General features: G+C 49.4%; 2 protein-coding genes across 7 annotated transcripts in view; one reads left to right on the forward strand and one right to left on the reverse strand.

Moving 5' to 3' along the window:
- Nucleotides 1-546: 546 nt before the first annotated feature.
- LOC131750329 (synaptotagmin-15-like) lies at nucleotides 547-13135 on the forward strand. Its single transcript, XM_059052830.2, is given in 12 exon segments — nucleotides 547-596; nucleotides 4803-5101; nucleotides 5104-5403; nucleotides 5406-5519; nucleotides 6533-6716; nucleotides 7156-7302; nucleotides 8227-8545; nucleotides 10041-10211; nucleotides 10834-10905; nucleotides 10908-10956; nucleotides 11899-12075; nucleotides 13002-13135. Coding segments are annotated over 12 exon segments (2016 nt in total).
- A 2270-nt stretch (nucleotides 13136-15405) lies between these two features.
- The window catches only part of SHLD2 (shieldin complex subunit 2), a 95387-nt gene continuing 85065 nt past the window's right edge, over nucleotides 15406-25727 (reverse strand). For 4 of the 6 annotated variants that reach the window (XR_010838909.1, XM_059053919.2, XM_067025211.1 and 1 more), the window contains 2 exons: nucleotides 24860-24975; nucleotides 21786-22149 (listed from right to left, as the gene is read on the reverse strand). Coding sequence is in view for 5 of the 6 variants with exons in the window: in XM_059053919.2 (XP_058909902.1) it covers nucleotides 21950-22149; nucleotides 24860-24975 (316 nt within the window). In the remaining variant the exon portion in view is untranslated. Of the gene's footprint in view, nucleotides 16048-19077; nucleotides 19219-21785; nucleotides 22150-24859; nucleotides 24976-25727 lie in introns of those variants that run through there. The other 2 variants (XM_067025212.1, XM_067025213.1) reach the window with 2 other exon arrangements.

The raw sequence follows: 25727 nt of genomic DNA on the forward strand, positions 1-25727 counted from the left end.
GATATCTCAGGCAGGGAGAGGGCAGCATAATGAAAAGGTACCTGGTGCATTGGCAAAGCTGCCAGAAGTAGTTCCACCAGTCTGGGCCCTGAGCATTGCAGAGGGACGGGGGGATATGGGGTGTCCAGGTGGGTGAGAATGGGGAGAGGAGCCTGGAAGAAATAAGCTGGGGCAGGGGTATAGGATCGAATCTAAACTGCAGAGAGAAAGCTGATGAGGGGAGGCATGATGAAGACCTGGGCAAAGTTCTTGATGGTGATGGACATGGATGGAGGAGGAAGAGGTAGGACTTGGTGACTGCTTGGGTGTGAGTGGCGGTGACTGCTTGGTTATGAGTGGTGAGGGAAGGGAGCCAGGGAGTAAGATGGTGCCCTGGGAAGGCACAGCGCAGGACTGGGGGAGGATGGGCAGCTCTGGGCCTGGTACTTCCTGACTGGCCACAGGCATTGCCTTTTCCAGGAGTACCCACTTCCCCACCCCACACCCAGAAGGGTCCCAGGGCAGCTCAGGCCCAACTGTGGAAGTGGCTGGGTGTGAGTGGGTGCCATGCCCATCAAGGAGGAGTGGTCAGGCAGACAGGACAGTCAAGAGTCAAGGTGGGGAGGGGTATGCTGTGGTAATAAGGGGTCATGGTGGCTGGAGGATTACCATCTGGGGGCACACGGGCCTTGCTAGCTGCCTTGTCCCAGCTTAGGAGCAAGCTGAGAGCTCCAGGCAGCAGGAGGAAGGAGTATATAAACCATCTCTCCTAGAGGGCTGCCCAGACACTGTGCTCAGCACAATAGCTCCAAAGATGTCCACTCCCTAGTTCCTGGAACCTGGGAATAGGTTACTTTATAAGGCAGAGGGGACTTTGTAAATATGATTAAGTTAAGCATCTTGAGATGCAACATCACTAATTATTAGAGAAATGCAAATCGAAGCTACAATGATGGGGGATTCCCTGGTGGCACAGTGGTTAAGAATCCACCTGCCAATGCAGGGCACATGGGTTCAAGCCCTGGTCCAGGAAGATCCCACATGCTGCGGAGCAACTAAGCCCTTGTGTCACAACTACTGAGCCTGCAGTCTAGAGCCCAAGAATCACAACTACTGAAGCCTGCGTGCCTAAAGCCCGCGCTCTGCAACAAGAGAAGCCACCACAATGAGAAGCCTGCACACTGCGATAAAGAGTAGCCCCCACTCGCCACTAAAGAAAGCCCACACGCAGCAATGATGACCCAATGCAGCCAAAAATAAATAAATTAATTTAAAAACACATGGTAATTAATTACCATATGACCCAGCAATCCCACTTCTGGGCGAATACCCAGAGAAAACCATGACTCAAAAAGACACATGCACCCCAACGTTCATTGCAGCACTATTTACAATAGCCAGGTCCTGAAAGCAACCTAAATGCCCATCAACAGATGAATGGATAAAGAAGATGTGGTACATATATACAATGGAATATTACTCAGCCATAAAAAGGAACGAAAGTGGGTCATTTGTAGAGACGTAGATGGACCTAGAGACTGTCATACAGAGTGAAGTAAGTCAGAAAGAGAAAAACAAATATCATATATTAATGCATATATATGGAATCTAGAAAAATGGTACAGATGAACCTGTTTGCAAGGCAAAAATAGAGACACAGATGTAGAGAACAAATGTATGGACACCAAGGGGGGAAAAGGGGGATGGGATTGACATATATACACTAATATGTATAAAATAGATAACTAATGAGAACCTGCTATATAGCACAGGGAACTCCACTTCGCTGTACAGTAGAAACTAACACAACATTGCAAAACAACTATTCCCCAATTTAAAAAAAAAAAAGGACCTTGAGATGGAGAGATTTTCCTGGATTATCTGTGTGGGCCCCATGTAATCCAAAGGTTCTTATAAGAAAGAAGGGGACTTCCCTGGTGATCCAGTGGTTAAGACTCCATGCTTCCACTGCAGGGGGTGCAGGTTCAATCCCTGGTCGAGGAACTAAGATCCTGCAAGCCATGCAGTGAGGCCAAGAAAAAAATAAAAAAAAACAGGGAGACAGCACCTTTGGTCAATTAATCTATGACAAAGGAGGCAAGAATATACAATGGAGAAAAGACAGCCTCTTCAATAAGTGATGCTGGGAAAACTGGACAGGTACATGTAAAAGAATGAAATTAGAATATTCTCTAACACCATACACAAAAATCAACTCAGAATGGATCAAGGACTTAAATGTAAGGCTGGACACTATAAAACTCTTAGAGGAAAACACAGGCAGAACACTCTTTGACATTAATTGCAGCAATATATTTGCGGATCCACCTCCTAGAGTAATGAAAATAAAAAGAAAAATAAACAAATGGGACCTAATTAAACTCAAAAACTTTTGCACAGCAAAGGAGACCATAAACAAAACAAAAAGACAACCCACAGAATGGGAGAAAATATTTGCAAACAAACTAACTGATGAGGGTTTAATCTCCAAAATATACAAACAGTTCATGCAGCTCTATGTCAAAAAAATAAATAAATAAACAACCCAATCAAAAAATGAGCAGAAGATCTAAATAGACATTTCTCCAAAGAAGACATACAGATGGCCAAAAAGCACATGAAAAAATGCTCAACATCACTAATTATTAGAGAAATGCAAATCAAAACTATGAGGTACCACCTTACAACAGTCAGAATGGCCATCATCAAAAAGTTTACAAACAATAAATGCTGGAGAGAGTGTGGAGAAAAGGGAATCCTCCTACGCTGTTGGTGGGAATGTAAATTGGTACAGCTACTATGGAGAATAGGATGGAGGTTCCTTAAAAAACTAAAAATAGAACTACCAAATGATCCAGCAATCCCACTCCTGGGCATATATCTGGAGAAAACAATAATTCGAAAAGATACATGCACCCCCATGTTCATTGCAGCACTATTTACATGGAAGCAACCTAAATGTCCATTGACAGATGAATGGATAAAGAAGATGTGGTACATATATACAACAGAATGTTACTCAGCCATAAAAAAGAACGAAATAATGTCATTTGCAGCAACATGGATAGACCTAGAGATTATCATACTAAGTAAGACAGGCACAGAAAGACAAATATGATATGATATCACTCATATGTGGAATCTAATTTTTAAAAATGATATAAAAGTTATTTACAAAGCAGAAACAGACTCACAGATTTTGAAAACAAACTTATGGTTAATAAAGAGCAAATGTGGGTGGGAGGGATAAATTAGGAGCCTGGGATTAAAATACACACACTAATATATATAACATAGATAACCAACAAGGACCTACTGTATGGCACAGTGAACTCTACTTAATATTCTGTAATAACCAATATGGGAAAAGAGTCTGAAAAAGAATTAATATATGTATATGTATAACTGAATCACTTTGCTGTACACCTGAAACTAACACAACATTGTAAATCAACTATACTCCAATAAAATTTTTTTTAAAAGGCAGAAAAAGTAGATATGTAGATGACAGGAAGTCAGAGAGATTAGAAAGTGTTTCTGCTGGCTTTGAAGAGGAAGGCAGCTTCTAGAAGCTGGGAAAGGTCAGGAAATGGATTTTCCCCAGACTCTGGAAGGAAAGCAGCCCTGCAGGCCCATTTGAGTCTTCTGCCCTTCAGAACTGTAAGGTAATATATTTGTGTTTTTTAACCACTAAATTTGTGGTTATTTGTCACAGCAGCAACAGGAAACTAACACAGACATCCAGTTCAGACCTGAGGGGAAAGATGGGGAGGTCTGGGGCCACTAAGGCCCCATTTCCTGAGACACTGCCCCCATCTCCAGCCTGGTGAAAGCAGAGGTCAGGGCCTCAGGTCTTCCAGACACTCCAGCCAATAAGACTGGTCGCGGAGGGAGGGGAAAGGGCAGTGGGGGAAATGCCCTGCCTCCACCTAGCAGGGTGAGGGGGTGGAATGGAATGAGAGGTCCCACTCCTCCGGGACACTTTCGGGGCCCCATCTTCTCACCACCCCATGCCCATCTAGATCCTGAAAAAGACTGACCACACTTCCTCTGCACTCTAGCGACCAAAGCCTCCCAGACAAACCCCTTCCCCTGAAGGGAGGGGGATCCCTGTTTACCACCTATCCCACCTCAGGTCATTTAGGGCTCAGGCAGGGCGGGGCCTAAGGCACACTGACAGACTGGCGGGCTCTTCACCTTGTCTACCCCGCCTGCTCCTTCCCTTGATAGGCACAGGTGTCACTTGGGAGCAAGGTCCAGACTCAGGCTCTGTCTTTGGACACAACCTTCAAGACCGTGAAACAAGATCGACCCTCACTCCGCCCACAAATATCTTCCTTTCCTTCCCCACTTACAGATGCTTCGAAGTCTAAGACGCTCCCACAAGAGCGCTCCGCAGGGACGCCGTGTGGGCCTTGGGAGAGGGCTCATCCTCTACGGGGTTGCACGCTGGGTGAGAGCGGGCTGCGAACCAGGAGGGCCTTACTCCAGCCTCTCCGTCAAGGCTGCGTTCACCAGCCTCCATTGGCGTAGCCCCTGCGGTCTGACAGTAATCACTATAGAAATAATGACAGTGGGTGGTTAGGACTCCTCGCTTCCACTGCAGGTGACATGTGTTGGATCCCTGGTCGCGGAACTAAGATCCCGAAAGCCTCACGGCTGGGCCAAAAAAGAAAAGAAAAGAAAACAAAACAAAGGTTACTGTGGGTGCGGAGTAGGGAGGAGGCCTAGGCGAAACCGCCCTCCGTCAGATAATCACAATAGAGGCTGGCACGCGCCGCGCTCCCCCAACCTTGAGCCAGTCACCGATCTGAATACATTAGATACGTTAACCCTAGAGGGAGTACTATTATTAACTCAACTGAGCTGCGGAATCTGCACTCTCCAACGCCCCATTGCTGTCTGCGTCTATTGAGCCGGCCAACTTGTAAACCTGGGCGCTGCCCTGCGCGCCCCCGCGGACAGACCGCAGCGCCGGGGCCGGACAGGGCGCGGAGACTCGGCCCTGGAATCCGCGAAAGCTCCCGGGAGCAGGGGTCGGAGCTGGGCCTCAGTCTAAAGAGGATCTGAGAAAGGTGGAAGCGCATTCTTAGACGGGCACAGCGCGTGCCAAGGCCGCCGGGGTGAAGAGCCAGGTGCGGAGCCGTCTACTAGATTCGGGCGGAGAAGGCTTTAACTCTGCCCCCGGGAAGCCTGGCCCTCGCGCCTCAGCCGCGGGGAGCCCCGGGCGCCCCGCCCCGCGCGGAGCCCTTCGATTCCGGGAGCGCATGGTCGGCTCCGCGCCCTTCCAGGGCCACGACCAGGGCCGGGCAGGGGCGGAGTCGCGGCCTCCGGGAGCTGGGTCCCTGCCCCTGCCGTTCTTTGCTGACCGGAGTACGACGACATACTGCCCCCAGTGTCCGCCCGACGGCCCCTCTCGGCGCTTTAAAAACCCGCCCGGCTGCGGCGGCGGCGGCGGCGGCGGGAGGCGCGGAGACTGGCGCGACCGAGCCCCGGGCCCACGCCCCAATGGCCGGCCAGAGCAGCCCCATGGAGGATAAGTGCCGTCGCCTCCTCACCCGCTACCCCGGCGCTGCGCTCCGCGCCCCGGCCTCTCAGCCACCCGTTGCAGCACTTTCCGTCATCCCGCGGGCCTCTGCTGGGGCGCAGCCCTGCCTTGCCTCCCGTTCCTAGCGGGGTTTGGGGATGGAGCGTAAGGCCCGCTCCTCGCAGCTAGCTGCGGGTCAGGAGGTGTGGGGGTCTTTCCTTCTCACCACCCAACCGGGTCCTGACCCCAGAGCCTGGGAAGCCCCGCGCCCGCGCGTGACCCGAAGGACGGACCTTCCTTGCTTAGCGCAGGATCCAGGGTCCGAGCTCTCTCAGCCGGCTCAGACTGAAGCCTCCCAGGTCCGGGCAAGTGTGGGGTGCAGGTGCCGTAGCAGAGTGCCTGTGTTTTGGTTTCTCACGCTCGCTGCTCCCATCCTCATCCACATCCCCTCCACCGCCTCCCACCGACTCCGCTAAGCCGGCTTGCTGTGAGAGAGGACTGAGCGGAGGGAGCGGTTTTTAGAGAAAGTTACAGAATTCAAGCTAGAGTCCAGCCTCTCAGCAGGTTCCAGGACCCAAAGGGTAGGGCTCTGAGTGCCACCCAGGGCGTCATCCCTTCCCCTGCTTTCCTTAAGTGCAAGGTGCCCAGCTCACCCTCAAACCTGAACAGGAGTCCAGGGAAGATGGAGGTTCTGATAAGAGAAGGGTTAATTTCTACGCAGAAGCACAAGGAAATGGTTCATTTCACCCAGAATCCCAAGTCCCGGGCCAGCTGCTTTCCAAGGGAAACCAGAAAGCTCTGTCCAGGGCACTAGGACTGTAAGGGAAATGGTTTTTCCTTGAGACCCAGCAGAGCCCAGCCAGCAGCACCCCTCCCCAGCAGATACATTAAACCTGCTTCTGTGTTATCCCTGGGCTCCAACCCAGGGGCGTGGGCTTGCTGCTCAAATTCTGTCCCCAGCCTGCCAGTGGTGTGAAGGGGAGTGGCCTTCCCCAGGCATCACATCCCGGTGGTGTCTGCCCCCAGAGCAGGTGGCCCTGGTGACTGGGGGCATCCTTGGGGGACTGCTGCTGTTGATGGAGGTGAGCCGGTGTCTCTGGAAGAGGCTTTGCGCCACGTTCGCCTATGAGGAGCTGTCAGGGACCACGGCTGCCTCCAGCACACAGGGACACGAGCTCTGCCCACCGGATGCCAGGACCCAGGCAAGCAGGTGAGGCAGGATTGGGGCCTTGGGGCCAAGGGAGCTCCTGCTCTTGCTTCGAGCCCTCCCTATGGCGTTTCCCCTGGAGCGGCATGCGCAAGGAAAGGTCTGTTTATGGAGGGCCTTCTCTGTGCTGTCAGCAGGCCAGGAGCTATCACAAAGAAACCCCAGAATTCTCACCACAGCTAGAAGCAGGTGTTATGAAGCTCGTTTTCCAGCTAAGGAAAGTGAGGCTCAGTGGACATAAGTAACAGGTCCAGATAGCACAACTAGAAAGTGGCAGAACAGGCATTCAAACCGAGGGCCCAGAAAATGGTGCTCTTGCCTCCTCCTGGCTCCTGCTGGCTTTTTCTCCTCCAGAGCCTGGCACTCAACCCCTCTGGGCTGAGCGCTCTGAGGCCACACCGTTCACTAGCCACCTATGTGTCATCTCCCTGCCTCTGGACAGGCCACCAGGTGTACCATTCGTGGTGCCCCCATCCCTCCAAAGCCAAGACTGGGTGCCCCTGAGCAGCAGAGGGTGGGCCCAGTCCCCACAGGACCCCTGCCCAGCCCTGGAGCTCCTGCCTCATGCCACCGGCAGCAATCTTGGTGAGTGTGCCCACCAGGGCCTGCCCAGGGGTCATGGTCTGCTCAGGCCAGGGAGGACCCATCTGGTTTCATGGGCCTGGCTCCAGAAAAGAGCCTGGATGGGCCTGGGGATGCCAGAGTTGCCCAGTGACCACTCTTTCCAGGTGCTTGGGTTTACCAAATGCCTGCTGCACCCCAGCCTGGGCCAGATATGGCTTCATGTGCCATTTTAGAGTTAGACCATAACTCTGGGGCTGGGGGAGGGATTATCATCCCATTTTACACATTAATAAACTGAGGCTCCGGAAGTTAACAGTGCCTTGCCCAAGGTCACAGAGGCAGTAAGCAACAGATCTGGAATTGGAACCCCAGTGTTCCTGGGGTGCAGAACCTGTGCTGTGTCCTGCTTCAGGATGATGGGTTGGCCAATCCAGAAGGCAGCATGGTGGAAGCTGGGCACACAGCTTTCTGCCTACCTCTTTGCTCTGAAGACCTCCCCAGGAACCACCCAGTAATCAGCTAGGCCCTTCTAATTTAAAGAGGAAGAAAAGGGACAACACTATATTACTGAGACACCCTCTGGACACCACGGAAAGGGGCCAGGCCAGATGCTTGGAACTGTGCCCCACCCTGCAGGCCCTGACCTCTGGGGGTGGGGTTCAGTCACAGGGGCAGGGGTTGAATGAATACTGTGGCCTCTGCTAGGAGCCCCAGGGAGGAGCAGGCCTGGATGTAGAATGCCTTAGTGCTGAGAAGGCCTCTTGGGGAAGCTGCACTAGAGAGAGGGGCTGTGTTCAGTCTGGAGAAGAGAATGGGGCGAACGTGGTCAGGAGAGGCCAGTGAACTGCCTGGTCAAAGCTCAGTCAGGAAGGGCTGTGCCAGGAGAGGTGTGGCAGTGGAGCCCAGAGCTTGCTGTCCCCCATGCCCCTGCCTTCCCCTGGCCTGCCAGTCCTCCCAGCCCCTGTGTTGTAGGAGACACATAGGTGGTGGGGACCATCAAACCAGAGCTCTACAAGATCCCTGAGGACAAAAGTGAGACCCACTTCCCTGAGGGCTGCCTGGGGCGGCTGTGGTTCTCTGTGGAATACCAGCAGCAGGCCGAGCGACCGCTGGTGGGCCTGATCAAGGCACAGCGGCTACAAGCCCCCTCAGAGACCTGTAGCCCCCTGGTGAAGCTCCATCTGCTACCGGATGAGCGGCGCTTCCTCCAGTCCAAGACCAAATGCAGAACAACCAGCCCACAGTTCGACGAGCACTTCATCTTTCAGGTATGGCCTCCGGAGCGGGCAGGGTCTGGGGCCCTCTCCCTCCTGGGAAGGACGGACATTGTGCAGGAGAGTCCCAGCCTTCTGTGCTAACCACGGCCCTGCAGCCCCCAGGACCCCTGTGCCACAGGCTCTGCTTTACCCCTCCTGCCAGGTCAGGGTGTACAAGAGCCCTCACCCTTGAATGGTGGGGGAAGATGAGAGACTTGAGGGATGAGGGGGCAGAGCGCTAGGCTCCTCCTGTCCAGGTTGCCTGGAGGTGAGAAATAGAAACATATTCTTGGAACACCCACTGAATGCCAGGCCCTGGCTCATGGGGCTCAGGGAGGCACCCCAAAGCCCCGGAACACGAGGAGCTCTCTGGCAAGGTTATCCACGGAAGGCGGAGGGGGAGACCCCCCCCCAGGCCCCTTGGGGTGGGGGCAGGAACTCACCTGTCCCCTCAGAAGCCAGAGCAGGACCTGAGAGCCATCTTGCGACAGGTGGTGCCTTTGCAGCATGGTGGGCGGATGAGCTCAGGGTCTGGAGGTGCTGAGGCTGCCGGGACACTGAGCCAAGCTCACGGCAGCCTGGGAGCCTCAGCAGGTGACTGTGGCCCTTATGGGAAGCCAGCAATCAAGAGCTGCCGAGAGGCCCTGGACAAACATTTTTAAGAGCAGGGCAGCAAGCTGGTTGTCAAGGTGAGGAGAGGCCAGTCTGCATCTGGGAAGAGTGTGATTCCTGCCTTCTTCCAGGGCTGAGCACTGAGAAGAGGGGTGGCATGGGGCCCAGCCCCTGGCTGTCCTGCTGGTACTGAGGCTGTGAGAATTCACAGGTGAACCTGCTCCTCTTAGGACATCCAGATCCAAGGTGGGGAGGCTTGGATCAGCCACACGTCAGGCTTGCATATTTAAACCCATCACTTCCCTGCCGTAACTCTGCACCAACTTGCTCCTGGCCTCTCCATGCTTTACAGGGGAAGGGGAAGGAGAAGAAGAGAAGAAAATCAATATTAATTAACCATCTGCCGTTCGTGGTTTTATAACCCAGAGAGTAAGAAACATCCCATTTTACAGGTGAGGAGACTGAGTCTCAGGGAGAGGACTGTTCAGGTATCCAACTCAGGTAGCAGAGACAGGCGGGTTTTCTGGGCTCCAGTGCGGGAGCCTCTTGCACTTTTATGTGTAGGCAAATCATTGGATGCCCTGTTAAACGTAGATTCTGCTTCATGGGTCTGGGTGGCGCCTAAGGTCCTGCACTTCTGAGGTCCAGGGGGTGGTGTGTGCTGCTGGTCCTTGGAGCACACTCACTCTGCGTGGCAAGGCTCTGGCACACCCTGCCACCTCCCCGGGATACTGGCCCAATGGCAGCAAAGGGTCCCCTGAGGATGCCTGGGTTTGGGGTGCACAGGTCCCTGGTTGAGACACCCCTCATGGAAGGATCCTGTGTCCAGAACATACCACACCATCCCATCCCCTGACCCCACACCTGAGCCCAGCTGGGCCCTCATCTCCCTCAGGTGTCCAGCAAGAGTGTCACGCAGAGGGTGCTGAGGTTCTCGGTGTACCATGTGGACAGGCGGAGGAAGCACCAGCTCCTGGGCCAGGTGCTGTTCCCCCTGAAGAAGGAGACCCTGGTGGGTGACTGCCGGCACATCATCTGGAGAGACCTGGAGGCTGAGAGGCTGGAGGTAAAGGTCAGGGTCACCAGACATATGCCACCATGCGTCAGACTACCGTGGACAGCCAGCAGGTGTGGCCCAGCACCTGCTGGCCAGTGTCAGCCCTCAGCATACTGCCCACCGCCCCTACAAGTGTGACTCAGCATGGTGGGCCCGGGCCGGAGCTGCGTGGGACAAGGAGGGTGTGTGGAGCCTGGGCAGGGAGGGGTGCCTGAGCCTCTTTTGCCCTGGAGGTCAGATTACCTGGAGCATCCTGAAAAATCTACATTTGGATTCCCGTCCAGATCAGACAGCTGTGAAAGATGACACCCCAAATGGACCAGCCAAGGAAACTACCTACTCTTCCCCCAACTCCCAGTGGGTCTGGGTGGCTCAGAATAGGCCTTGGAATCCCCCAGACCTGGGTTGGAATCCTCAGCTCTGGTCCTTACTACTGTGTGATCTTCAGCGTGCCCCTTCAACTCCCCAGACCTCAGTTTCCCCATCTGTAAAATGGTGGGTGGGCTTCCAGGAGGGAGTGTGGCTATGTCACAGAGTACCCAGGGCCTGCCTGCAGGGAGGAAGGAGGAGGGCATGGAGGCCTCCAGTACCTACCAGGGTGACAGGGGTGCTTTCCTCTTGGCCTCTCCAGCCTCCCTCCAAGTTTGGCGACCTCCAGTTCTGCCTCAGCTACAACGACTGCCTGAACTGCCTCACGGTGATCTCGTGCTGCGAGCCAAGGGCCTCCGACTCCAGGAGGACACGAGCTTTGTCAGTAAGCCTTAGCCCTGGGGCAGGGCCCACCCCGTGAGCTTAGGACCCTCACCCTCCACTGTCCAGCTTCTGCTCGCATATGCTGCCAGGAGCATCAAGGCCTCCCGAGCCACACCCTCCAGCTCCGCATGGCTGTGGCGTGAGAAGCTGCTTCGTTATGTGAATCCCAGGGATGCGTCTCCTTGGCCTCCATCAAGACCCTTAAGACACCTGAGACCAAGTTTGCCCTTCCCTTTTCCCAAGGCTCCTTGCCTGCGCTGCCTGACTCCGCCCCTGCCCTTCTGCGAAGGTTCCAGTTCCTCCAGGACGAGGCCCTATGCCCCACCCTGCCCGGGGAGCTGGGGGTGGCGGGGGCACCCCTGTGTGCAGAGCTGGTCACTCAACTGGAGCCCGGGAGCTGGGGGCACAGGAGCCCTGCTCGGGCTCATCCCACATGTCCTGCCCCACTGTGAGCCCCCTAGCCACCCAGTCGGTGGTTGTCTGCTCCCGTGCGTCTCTGCCTCTGGCTCACTGTAAGCAAGCCGGCATTCAACCCTCCACTGCGGATCCAAAACCCATCTAAGCCTCCCCCCAAAAAAACTTGGGCCTCTGAAGGAGAAGGTGTTTAGGGGCCCCAGGAGGCCTGCGCACCGGCAGGCAGGGCCCGCCCCCTGTGGGGAGGGATGGGAGTGTGGTGCCAGGTTCCAGGAACAAAGGCCAGCCGAGCCATGGGTGCATTCAGGAGACAGAGGAGAGAAGAGGAAGGGAGCCGAGCGTTTCCTCGGCTGCAGGCAGTACATAATCAACCCCATTTCCTCTTGTAACGCCCTTTGGCTGCAGCAGCTGTGAGTAATGGGGTCCTGGCGCCCAGGCAGGGCATGTGCCCTCCCAGCCGGACCTCCCACAGGCTGAAGGCTGGGGCCCTGCCCGCCCCTCCTAGCCCATGGTCTGCACTGCCCCCCAGGTGTGCTTGTCAAGGTGTCTCTGATGAACCACAAGTTTGTCAAGTGCAAGAAGACTTCGGCTGTGCTGGGCTCCGCCAACCCTGTGTACAGTGAGACCTTCAGCTTCAAGGCCGACCCTGCTGAGCTGGACACGGCGAGCCTCAGCCTGACAGTGCTGCAGAGGGCCGAAGGGGACAGTAAGGCTGCTCCCTTACCCTCAGGCAGTGGGGGCAACGGGCAAAGGAGGAGGCGCTGTGCATTTTGGAAGCATGGACCCTTTGGAAGGAGCTGTATGGTTTCTGTTCTCCACCTAAGGAAACTAGCGCTCAGAGAGACTGAGATATTTGCCCAAGAACACGGAGCTTGCTAGTGAGAGAGCTGGGATTCACACCCAGCTTTACTCCGGTTTGATTGTCCATAGCACCCTAGAAAGAGGTGAAAGGATGGCCTCTGCTACCGCCTCCTGGGGCAAATCATCAGAGAGGTTGGGAGACAGCACAGCTACCTGCCACCAGCCCGATGACCTGGTGCCGTGGGTCTTTATGTGCCCTTGTGTTGCCTCGTGCCTTCTGTACAAGTCTTGAGGGTCCTGGGTAAGGTTCAGTGTGGATGAAAGGGTGGAGTTGTCCCAGGCTGCTCTCCCATACTGCCCCTCACCCCAGTGTCCACTGGCACCGAGGCAGAGCTGTCAGGCCAGCTGGTCTCATGGGCCAGAGCTTAAGCCCCTTCTCCACTGTGGTAGTTGGTGGGTGAAAATCATTGTTGGATACTCCCCCTGAATGTACAAGATGGCTGATGGAAGAGGGCTTCCTTCTGGAGGGGCCCCTTCCTCCCTCGGCTCTTTGACGTGAGGCAGGTTTGACGGCCCACCGGGAGGGTGGGGGCAGAGTGGGTGCCCCAAAGGAAAGGCAGGCTCTCCACCTGGGCTCCCTTCCCCTGCCAGCTGCCGCTCCAGATCAAAGTCAAGACCTCTTTGGAGGCTGTTAAAGAGGGAGGGGGCTGGCTACCTCCTTCGAGGGGAGGAGTGAGAGAGAGAGAGAGGGAAGGCACTGGGGATGGCTGAGGTCATGCGGCTTCCAGGCTCCAGAGAATGACAGTGTTCTCCCGCCCCGCCCCCACACAGGGAGCCTCGAGCTGGGCCAGGGCCCCTACATGTACGCCCGCGGCAAAGAGCTGGAGCACTGGAACGAGATGCTTAGCAAACCCAAGGAGCTGGTGAGGTGCTGGCACGTGCTTTGCCGCACCACTGAGCCCTGACCGGGGCAGGGACTTCGGGTCTGTTCCAGGAGCCCTATCTCCCCAAAGCCATGCCTGACAGCCACAGGCCTGGACGCTGCATCCAGCATTCTCACTGGGCTGCAGGACCAGCCCGAGCCAGGGGATCACGAGTGCCAATGTGCAGGAGAGAAGAGGCGACAAGAGAGCCCCGGCCAGGGCAGTGTTGTGGCCGCTGGGTTACATCTCACCAGCACGAGAGGCCCTCCCGACTCATTCCATCCTTCTTTACCTGTGGGGCTGCCTGGGCTTGGAATCCTAGCTCCTGGTCATCCCAGTCTCGAACGGGACCGGAATCTCAGGCATTGGGAAGAAATACTCTCTAGAGTGAAAGCACAGCTGTGCATGTTGCATGGAGTGCCAGGGAAACTTGGAAAACTGATGATGTGTTGATGCTCAGCCTCCACTTTTTTCCTCTGTGGTTTCTCTGCCTTCTGCCTGGCGGAGAAAATGAACTGCCCAAAGCGTTTATTTCGGTTGGTCCACAATAAATAGCACCGTCTGAGAAACTGGATCGGCATGTAGGTGAGGAACAGTCCCCAGGATGCCTGGGCAGCACGGCTTGGGAGAAAAGGCTCCTGAGGATCGCGACTCACTCGCTAAACACCTGCAGGAGAAAGCAGCCCACGCAGGTACCAAGTGGTGGATGGGTTCTGGGCGTCCGCTCCTGGGGCTCTCGCTTTGGGCATGAAATGGTGAAAGCGCGTGGCCGAAGCATAGCCCATAGGGCTGAAAGCTTTTCCCGTAAACCTGGCAACTCCATTATGATTATTGTGTTGTGGTAGGTGTCGGAGTAAACTTCATTAAGATGGAAGTTCCCTCAACTACCCATGAAGATGTACTCAAGGTCACCGGCAGCCCTTGTGCTTTGTCACTGTTACTTATCAGGCAGTTTGTATTTTCACCCAAACGCTACTAAACTTGCAGATTCAAGCCTCGTTACTGTGTAATTAGAACAACACTTAAAACAGAATCTTCTCTTTTCTTAGGCAGCGAAGCAACTGCTGCAAAAGCAAGGAGTGAATGTTGCCATCGGTTTGTGCCTCTTTGACTTCACCTCCATTGTCTGTCAATGCACAAATATAAGCTTTGCTGGCAGTGGTCCATATGCACAGAATACCTTGTGTTTGCTTTTCCTCACTTATTTCACGGGTACATTTTTAACGTAGTCCACACTCCAGGAATTTCTAATAGTGTTGTAGCACACACATACTAGGCATTCTCTGTGTGTTTGTATAGCCAGCTACTAAAATGGAACTGTTCCCCTTTCACCTGGGGTCATGAAACCATAGGTGCCAACCACCTCCACATTTCAAGGGGAGGTTCATGCCTGTCAGTGACCTTTCCAGGGCCACTTGGAAAAGTTGGTAAGTTTTCCCTTTGCAGGACAGAATGGACGGGTATGGGCTACTCACGGTTGAAAAATCTCAATGGCAAGAGACAGGCAGGCTCTCTACTCTGATGGGGAGGTGGGGGTGATATACTGGACTGGTCCCCATCTACAGATGCAGTCAGGGTAAAAAAATACACAAGTGCCTCCCATAGACCAGAGACGACAGCCAGCCTGGGCTATCTCGATACTGTCCACAAGGTGACCCTAGCAGAATGAAGCCCTTGGCATTTCCGTAAAACATTTAGAACCAGCTTCTCAATTTCCACACCAAAAAAGTGCTAGAATTTTGTTGGATTCTTCGTGGCGTATATAGATCAGTTTGGTGGCCATTTGGTATCTTTACAATGTTGAATCTTCAACCCATTAACATGGTGTATCCCTCTATTTCTTTAAGTCTTTTGCAAGTTTCCTTAAACGTGTTTTGTGGTTTTCAGGAACGGGTTTTTGCACCTCTTTTCTTGGATTTATTCTTAGGTGTTTTATATTTGTTTGTTTCCAATATAGAGAGATTCTACTGATTTTTGTATGTTCACTTTGTACCTTTGTGAGTGGCCTTGCTCAAGTCACTTGTAATAGTTTGTCTGTAGAGTCTTTGTACTTTCTTTCTATATAGTCACGGCCTCTGTGAATGATAGTTTTACTTCTTCCTTTCCAATCTTTATGCCTTCTTTATCTCTTGCCAAATTGCAGTGGCTCGGTAACTGGACAAGAAAAGGAAATAAAAGGCATCCAGATCATGAAGGAAGAAGTAAAACTATATTTATTTGCAGATGACATGGTTTTGTATATAGAAAATCCTAAGAAATCCACCAAAAACTTTTGTGAATATAGAATTCTAGGTTGACATTTCCTTTTCTTTCAATGGCTTTAAAATGTTATTCACATTTCAGAACTTCTTTTTCTTTTCTTTTTTTTTTTTTTTTGGCCACGCAGCATGCCTTCCAGAATCTTAGTTCCCAGAATGGGGAATGAACCTGGGCCACCGCAATGAAAGTGCCAAGTCCTAACCACTGGACCGCCATGGAATTCCCTAGAATTTCTTTTCTGTGTCTCCCTTTTATCTGACATCTTGGCCCCTCCAGCCCAAGCTGCCTTGGCAACCCCAGTCTCCAGTGTCTTGTCTCTCCAGCTCCAGAGTCTCTGCTGCCTTTTCTGCCTCTTAGCCATGGCCCTCTGTCCAAATGCTCAGCCTCTTAACTAGAACCAGTAAGTTTCCTGAAGGGAAAAGTGGTTCACAGAACGTCAGCTCATCTCCTTGTGTTTTCCTTCTTCTGAGATCACGGCCCATCAAATGCTTGTCGACTTGGCAGCTCTTCAGCAAAGTTTTCTGTATTTTATTCAGGTTTTCTAGTTGTTCTCAGCAATGAACATAACTCTGACTCAAGCAGAAAAATACTTTCTCAGAATTCTTCTCCCAGAAAAAGAATTCTTAGCAAAGAGTGATTTTATACAGGGAATTTGATGACACAAGTTACACAGCATTCTTGGGAGGCTGATGAAGCTAAAAGGAGAAAAGTTGCTTGTATCAGTTGGCTATTTTTGGAATAATGGTGTATAACAAACAATCTCAACATCTCAGTGTTATACTAAAATGAGCATTTATTTCTCACACATCTATGGGTCAGCTGAGTGTGGGCTGATCTAGGTTAGGCAACTCACTTTCAAGCTGTGGGTCTGGCCAGGCTTGGGTCCTCATCCAGGCCTGCTCCATGTTTGTTCACTCTGAGCTCCAGCTGAAGGGGCAGCAGCGACCCAGGGAAAGCTCTTCTCATGGGGAAGGCAGAAGAAGGGCAAACACATTTCTACCCTCTGCTTGTGTTGTGTCACCTAATATCCCACCGGCTGAAGTAAGTCATGTGGCCAAGTTCAAAATCAAGGGGCAGGGAGGTAAACTACACCTTTTTGTGAGAGGAACTGCAAAGCACCATAGCAGTGGATACAGCTACGGGGGGGTTAAGGATTGGGGTGATAACTCAGTGCACCATACTGATGTCCCCTAGAAACGGGGAATGCCAGGCCCTGTGCTTGGCTGTGCAGGTGCAGTCCCTGAGGAGGAGACCTGCCTGCCTCGTAGCTGCTGCCAGGTCTCAAAGCCATATCTGCCTATTTGGTATCCCATAGTGATGACTGGGCAGAATTTGCACAAATTCTTTGCTCAAATTACTGCAAGAGCCTTGAGCATCCTGCTATCATAAATGTCAGTCAAAGGGAGAAAAGGATGATTTTTTTACCTTCTTTCCACTTTCTAGCTTCACCTGAGTGTCTCACATTTGGTAAACTCATCCTGGAACCCTGTTTGTAAGTGTCAGGGAGCATAATTTCCAGACTTCCATTTCCAAAAAATGTAATGAGAACTTTAAAGGGGATGGGGAGGGGGCTGTGTGCCAACCCACACTCTGGGGCAAACCTGAGTCACAGGAACCTGCAGAGAAAGGAGGCTCTTGAAGAACCCACGTTAGTACTCTAGCTCATAACTGGTCATGTTAGAACCTCTCTTGCCCCTTAGGTGGCCTTCCCATACCCCCTCCCTGCCCCTGTGTGGATGATCAGAAATCCCTGTTAGCAAGTTGGGAAAGGAGGAGTGGGAGCACAATTTGGAGAAATAGGAAAACAGTGCTTCAAGCCGATCTTCTGCTGTGGCCCGCTCTAGGCATGAGCCCAGGTCAGGGCAGGAGTGAGGGGGAGGCGTAAATTTTAAATGAAGTTGGAGATAACTAATGAGGACCTACTGTTTAGCACAGGGAACTCTACTTAATGCTCTGTGGTGACCTAAATGGGAAGGAAATCCAAAAGAAGGGGGGATATATGTATATGTATAGCTGATTCACTTTGCTGTACAGTAGAAACTAACAACATTGTAAAGCAACTATACACCAATAAAAATTTTTAAATAAAAATAAAAAAATAAATGAAGTTGGAGGTTTGGACCACTGCATGACTGGACATTTCAAGTGCTGAACATAACCTGTTTTTCCAAGTAGAAGTTATAGGAAAAATTTATTTACATAAGAGTGCTCAGAAAAGTCATGGGACTTGCCCTAGATTTTATCCAAATGGCAGGGAGAAGCTACCTGCCAAGCAGGTTTGAATGGATGACTGGGGAAAAAAGGATCAAGTATTTTGCTGATTACATTCTATAAGGCCAGCTCTTTCAACAAAATGGATATATTTCTTTTTTTTTTTAGATTTTTTTTTTTTTTGATGTTGGGGGTAGGAGTTTATTAATTAATTTATTTATTTTTGGCTGTGTTGGGTCTTCGTTTCTGTGCGAGGGCTTTCTCTAGTTGCGGCAAGCGGGGGCCACTCTTCATCGCAGTACACGGGCCTCTCACTATCGCGGCCTCTCTTGTTGCGGAGCACAGGCTCCAGACGCGCAGGCTCAGTAGTTGTGGCTCACGGGCCCAGTTGCTCCGCAGCATGTGGGATCTTCCCAGACCAGGGCTCGAACCCGTGTCCCCTGCATTAGCAGGCAGATTCTCAACCACTGCGCCACCAGGGAAGCCCTGGATATATTTCTTAATTGAATTTAATATGCCCTTATGAAGACAGATTGGAATATCTGCTTATTACGGGGCGTTTTCCCCTGATTTTTAAGTATAGAATTATTTGCTTAGATCACTCTTCCCCTCTCAATTTCAGAGGTGTTTTTCTCAGAGTGGAATGACTGTCAAGGTGGGAAGAAAAGCACTAGCTCTGAGGAACTGTACTAGGTCATTGCACATCATTAGCTTGTTAAAACTCCACAGCATTCCAGGAGAAACTGCCCGACACTTAGAAGTGAGGAAAGTGCACATCAGGGAGGAGATGCCATCTCTCAAGCCCCAGAACTAGGAAGTGGTGAAGCTGGAATTTGAATCAGACTGCAGATGTCTAAAAATGGTGTCGTTATCACATATAGCCAGAGAAACCTCAGAAAAGCAACGGTGTAGTGCCAAAACAGTCCCACAGCCTGGGATCCTTTAAAGGACTTTTAAGTGCCTATTGGATAGAGCCGCTTCTGTTTGTGCACCTTTGGTTGCTAATGAGGCTGTGCATTTCTCCACATTTCATCCTCCCTTTTTCCCCTCTTCCCTTCCTCGCTCCCTTCATTCTTTCCTCTTTCTTTCACTCCTGTCTGTATAAATTATCTGTTCACCTCCACTGATGAAGTATAATCCAGCAAGTGACCAGATTTGATTTCTATCTGATCTTTGGTTTTGGTAATATGTTTTTACCGGTTTACTGATTGACAAATCTGATAGGACAAACGCAGGGAGTAGATGACAGGTGGGTGGCGCACCGGTGCAGACCGGATAGGGAGCTGGGGGCCTCCTTGTCAGGAGGGCTATGGGAACATGATTGACGGGCCAGGCCGGCCGCAAGCTGGTGGAGGGACCGGCGGCGTCCAGGGAATGTGGCCGGAGCAGAGCGTCACCCGGTCGGTGTCCGCGCACTCAAATCGGGACTGATGCGCAGCTACTGAACAGCAAGAAAAGCGCCTGCCTCCCTCAATATATCTCTAGCGCCCTCTACTGTTTAGCATCATACTCACTGCGAAGGAGAGACGCTTAAGGCAATTCCGTCTGCAGAGCATACATTGAAGGACGAATTTGAAGCTGATTCCGGACGTGAAAAGCTGGAAAAAGGACCTCAGTTCTTGTCTTCTTTGAAGAATTTAGCAAAGAGACCAAGGCTGTGAAAAAGATAAAAGCGTTTATTAGAAGCAAAATACGTGTGGAAGAGGCAATGTATGTGTGGAAAAAATACGTTTGGAGGAGCACACAGTCGGGCTCAGAGTGAGTTGCCCGCAATAGGGGCAACTTAGGTTGCTTATATAGGGTCAGTTTTTCGGGTTTTGGTTTTGGCCAATCGTTTCCATATTTGGTCCTGGTGTGGGGCACATCGCTCAGCCAAGATGGATTCCAGCTTGCATCTTCTCACTCTTGTCCTTCCCCTAAACTGAGGGCCTTCTCTGACCTTGTGTCAGGCCAGGAAATCCACAAGAACGCACCCAATCAGGGCCCACTGCTCCCGCTGGTATCCCATCTCAAAACGTTGGCAGGAGATCAGCTGCAGCTGCTCAGCCTGGGGCCTATCTCCTACCTCAGAGCTGCGAGGCAATTGCTAACTGGTAAACCAGCCCTTCCAGAATCTTCCCTTGTGCCTGCTCCCAAAGACTACCTCCCCCTCTCCCACCAAAATAGCCACTAACCTGATTTTTTTAACCACTTTATACCCATTAGAATGGCTAAAATGAAAATGATTGGCACCCCCAATTGTTGGCAAGGATGTAAAACTGGAATCCTCCTACATGACTGGTGAGTGTGTAAGACTGTGCAGTCTTGGAAACTGTGCACTGACAGTTTCTTAGAAAGTTAAATATACACCTATCCCATAAACCAGCAATCTCAATAGGCATTTACCACACCCCCCCAGCTTCAAAATGAAAACATACATCTACAGGAAAACTTGTAAAAAGATGTGTATAGCCAAACATCTATAGGTATTCATAACAGCCAAAAACTGAAAATGACCTTTCATAGGAAAATGGAGAATGTAATATATTCAAAAAATTGGTGTATTCCTCGGCAATAAAAAGAATGAACTATTGAGTCACATAACTTGGGTTAATCTCAGAAATGTATGAAAAAAGCAAGTCACCAAGGACTATAAGCTATATGATTTCATTTATATGAAGTTCAAGAACAGTTCACACTAACCTATGGTAACTGAAATCAGAGCAGTGGCTTCCTGTCATGAGTGGCAGGGGACTAACTGGTGGTGAAGATGAAAATTTTCAGAGTGATGGAAATGTTCTAAATCTTAATTGGGGTATTAGTTACATGAATGTATTTTTTTCTATATTTGGGAAGTGATCTTTTTATTATTTTTTATTTTGGGGGGGCACACCGCACGTGTTGCGGGATCTTAGTTCCCCAACCAGGGCTCGAACACATGCCTCCTGCAGTGGAAGTGCAGAGTCTTAACCACTGGACTGCCAGGGAATTCCCAGTGAAGTGATCTTTTTAATATAGGGAATTTATATTCTTTAGAAGTTAGGGACATTTTCCTAGTGATTCCATCAAGTAAAAATAAAGAATAAAGTAAAACTAGGATTTCCCACCCAGGGGAATCACTACACCGTTTTGGTAAGATTCTTCCAGACAGTATGATCACAGTGCTGCATACATTATACTATACACATATGCAAATAAGGACAATTCCTTAGCTTGTCTAGTATCTGATTATGCAGACAATTTGCTGACCTGCTATCTGAGCTTATCTGAGCACGAGTGAAGTGAGTCAGAGATACCAGGATGGAGAGAGGAGTTACCATTTGGAGGGAGTTGTGGAGTGGAAGAGATCAGGCAGGAGCTTGATCTCCCATGACAAGAAATTGTCATATACTATATAAAAAGGTTTTGTTGGGAACTACAGACCCTTCTCCACAGAAGAAGTTACTTTTGTGTGTGTGCACTCTCATACAATCATTTTTGTATATGGTTTTGGGGAGAATCACAAAACTCCTGAGGTTCATTTTTAGGGAAGCCAAGTTAAAAACAGAAAAAGCCTGAATTAGAGAAAACAATTTCAATGAACCAAAAGAATTTTTAAAAACACACCTAGTAAAATAAACTTGTTCATTTTATCATGAATTGAGTTATGTTCAAACAATATGATTAATCTAGTAATCCTCCAAACTTCCAGGTTAAGTACCGCTCCCTATTTCCTCATTGGTGACTACCCTTCTCTACGAGCTGCTGCTCCAGTCGTAATGAGAGAACCAACTGCAAAGTGTCTGCTGGCAAGTAAATGCAGTTAGGCACTCAAATCCTAGAAATGAACAATGTGACTCTCTGCCTCCCCTGATAAAGAGTTGAAACATGACCATGTTTCCTGCATTTTCAATGCCTCTTGATTGAAAGACATGCTCGTCTGGAACTTGTCTAAACGTAGGCTTATATGAACTAATCCATAGTCATGTATAGTTATCATCAAGGAAATCATGTCATGTCTATGGTTTAATTAACGTAGGAGTAAGGAAAGCACTCAGAGTTTGTGACCATAGCAGAAAAGCAATTCCTGAGGAAATGCCTCAGGTCCGCATCCTAGTACTTAGGAGAGTGCCTGGAATGGAGCAGGGACAAAGTGGAGAGAGCCTTTAATCCTAATGAACTGCTGCGTGTTGCCGTCATTGCTAGATCATTTTTCTAGAAGCAAGAAAGGGAAAGACCAAAAAACAAACAAAAAAACCTCACAGAATTTTCTCAGGGAAAAAAAAGTTTTAATTAATATCTTTAACACAACTCTCTTTATAAAATATACTTATTTTAAAACCCCGAGCAAAAGCCCTGTCATTCATTTCAAAAGACAAATCATTTCAGTGCTCTTCCTTGAAGTGCTTGCAGTTTCTTCCTCTGGTCTTAGAGAAGGGCATGGGACCCGTGCTTCATGTCGTCAAGATAAAAATCCAGGAGGGAGAAATCCTGTTGTAGCGGGTAGCTGTTTTCATCTAACACAAAGAGGCTCTGCACCTTCAGGACACAAGGTGCCCCACTGCCCGCCAGCAAGGCATGGAGCAGGTCTGCGGCGACCAGGTCGTAGGTGACGTCTGAGGGAGGGGCTGAGGAAGAGGAAACATGAAGGGCTCTTAGCATCCCTTCCAGGGGTGTGGACATGCTCACATTGAAGGGTTCATTGTTTCCCTTGGTTTCTCCAGTCCCAAACCCACTGTACATGTCTCTTTCTACCCCCTCTCTTTCTAGTCACAGGTTACTCTAGAATGATGAGGCACAATTCCTGCTGATCTGGAGAGAACGCACAGTAATGCACTGTTCAGACCGATGGTGTTTCCTATTATGGTACAGCCCCTGGCTTCTTCAAACAATCGAGGGAAGAACTGAGATTAACCTTTCCCTAAATTAAGCCTGAAACAAAAAGGCCATGTCCATATCAGAAAAGTATTCTTATATTTATCTAGGTTATAGCTCTTATCACAGTTACATATACATATATTTATTGTTTATATAACAGGACTCTAAGTTGGTTACTTAATATCAAATCTTGATAATATATACAAATACTAAGATTATAGGTGGATATGTCGTTGTATTCTGCACTTGTCCTATATGCTTCCTCTCATTTTTTGAGGACAATCAAGTCATTTAGCAAGTTGCTCAACACTAGACAGACAAGGCACCACTGACTATGCTCAGACTCTACTGGTTCCCTGACCAACACCACCAGCCTTTCTTGGATTGAGTCTACAGACTCCTGGAGGGCCCACGACATGTTCCTGGAGGTGTGAGAATTCTGTACAACACTTAAAATTTTTGAATTTTCACTTTAATAAGCTAAAAAAAAATCAAGGTTAGTGATAACCTGAATGATCTGATGAACACTTTATAACAGTGCCCACATCTTCACTTATGGATACAATTTAATTAATGCCAAGAAGGAGGACTTTAATTGTCTCAGGACTGGGCAAAACACAGGTCTATACTCTATATGAGAACGGTGCTTCTCTGAGAAATAAAGACTAACTGCCATTGTGCAAAAAATGAAAAGACAAGACTGAAAATAAACAAAGAACAATGAGAAAAGGCATGAAAACAGTGGAAAGAATGAAAATTAATAAAGAAAGTGAATTAAAAAAACAGAGAGACTTCCGATTAGGATGTAGAATACTGGGAAGAGTGTGGCTCCTACCCTAACAATTATTAGAAAAAGCTGAATAAACTACAAAATCACAATCTTCTTGTACCTATAAGTGAGCCAAGGTTGTACAGCTGCCAAGAAGACTGCAGTGTAAGGAGAGACAGGACAGGAGCACGGGTTTACCTGGGGCCGAGCTCAGAAAGAAGACAGTCCACCAAACAAGCAAGAATGAAGAATGTGCTTAAAGTTTCAATGAACTGCTAAAAGCCAAGCGTGGACCAGCGTCAAAGACAAGGGGGCACGTGCTCTTCTCATCTTCACCAGGTACTCACAAGGCTGGATGCAGGGCAAGACATCAGAGAAAGCTTCCAGCTATGGTGAAGGCCTGGGAAAGGGGAGAAACTGCCAGGAGGAAAAGCACAAAACACCACTCAGGACGGCTCCCTTAAGGAACAAAAGCCTTAAACTGCTGGAGGAAGACCTCAAGTCCTACTGCGCCAAGATACAGATGGTGAGGATGAAGATGGAGGAAAGGTGAAAGGAAAATCCCTCTATCCCTGGGGGAGGGGCAGAAAACCATCCTGGATCAAGACCATTAGCAGTGCCCTGCTGCTGAGAGAGGGGCAGGACCACACAAAGATACCCACCAAAGACACAAGGCAGAGCTTGGCTGACTTGGCAGGAGGGGCAGGGTCACTGAGAAAGCACCACATCCAAGACCCAGAAACACAGAGCCTGTGTAAGACTAAGGCTGGACCAGAATCAAAGAGAATCACTCCTGCCCTTCCCTCCAGGCTGTGATGCACCAAATGACAACGAATAGAGCTTGTACAACCTGGGGAGATAAAAGAACATGAAGAGAAACTCTCTCTGAGGCCCAGGTACAGAGTGAAGGGTTAAAGCTGACTGGTGAAGCAGGAATATTAAGGAAAACTCTCTGGAGAACCACTCCCCACCATGAGCATACATAATGCTAGATAATTGGAAGCCAGTGGTGACCGGAAGGTAACCAGAACAATAAAAAGCTCAAATCCGACTCATGGTCTGACAAGATTAACTACTCTGCCCACCCCCAACGCCCAGTAAAGGTCTAGGAAAACAGGCATGCTTGCTTCAGGTACAAATACTGTTTACTTCAGTCTGTATTGTTCTATATGCAATGTTCAGCATTCAAGCAAAAATGAAAGCCAGAAAAAATAATCCACTGTTAACAGACAGAGCAATCAATTGAACCAGATTAACTCAACTGCTTAGAGAGTCTAAGACTAATGAGAAAAGGATGGAGTTTGAGCATCTAACAAATGGGTCATCTTCACTTTTTTGTTAGCCACTGACTAGACCTATCATCAGAGCTGAACATCCTACATATCCGCACCACCGACACTGGACAATCTTTATATGTTTATATAGTGTCGCACATTCATTTACTTAACTATTATAAAACTAAGGTTCTGGTGTTGGACACCAGGTAGGTCCTTGTTTCTTATCTATTTTATATATAGTAGTGTGTATAGTCTTGTGTTTCACTTAAGCTAGATTATCCTTCTGCTTATATACTGACAAAAAAACCCTCTTAATTTACAGTATAATGTTCCTTCTGTTCCAATTACTATCTACACTCCTGAAATGAATGGTTTCACCAAGAACAACCTCTTGATGGCGTATTGATATCTTACCTATAACTCTGTTGAACCAGTCAGGAGAAATGTTGAGAAGAATCTTCTCTATCAGCTTTGATCCTACATGGACGCAAACCTTATATATTCCATCAACTATGGTCATTAAAGCTGGCCTACAAAAGAGTAAACAGCACAGGATCCTCAAAAAGATTTTCAATTAAAGAAATGTTTAAATGCAATATAATTTCAAAAATCACTGGGTTTTTATGTAGGGTTAGTTTTAATTCCTAAAACAACTCTAGGATGTCCTGAAACATCCCAGAAATAAAAGAAGGGCTTTAAAAAAAAAAAAGTTTCAAGTGATAAATAAATTTTATTTATTCCATATTCATTTTACATTTTCAGATACTAATGTAAGAAGACATTATTTTACACTGCTGTGTAAATTATTTCCAGAAATAAAATAAAGGTGATAATCATGTATTTCACAATCACAATTTCAAGTTATTTTTTTCCACTGGATTCTTTCTCATCAAAAACAAACTGTTTGGGCTTCCCTGGTGGCACAGTGGTTGACAGTCCACCTGCTGATGCAGGGGACACGGGTTCGTGCCCCGGTCTGGGAAGATCCCACATGCCGCAGAGCGGCTGGGCCCGTGAGCCATGGCTGCTGCGCCTGCGCGTCCGGAGCCTGTGCTCCGCAACGGGAGAGGCCACAACAGTGAGAGGCCTGCGTACCACAAAAAAAAAAACACTGTTTTGCATGTCAATAAACAAGGAACTAGGTCAACAGTTTTCAGTACCTCATGCAATGGAATATTATGTGACTGTTAAAATGAATGAGGAAGATTTATAAGTGCTATTAGGAGAAAAATGCCATGATACACTCTAAGGAACAAACAATATGAACAAAACGATATGGATA

This window comes from Kogia breviceps, chromosome 2 (genome assembly GCF_026419965.1).
Source record: "Kogia breviceps isolate mKogBre1 chromosome 2, mKogBre1 haplotype 1, whole genome shotgun sequence".
In the NCBI taxonomy this organism is placed as follows: domain Eukaryota; kingdom Metazoa; phylum Chordata; class Mammalia; order Artiodactyla; family Physeteridae; genus Kogia; species Kogia breviceps.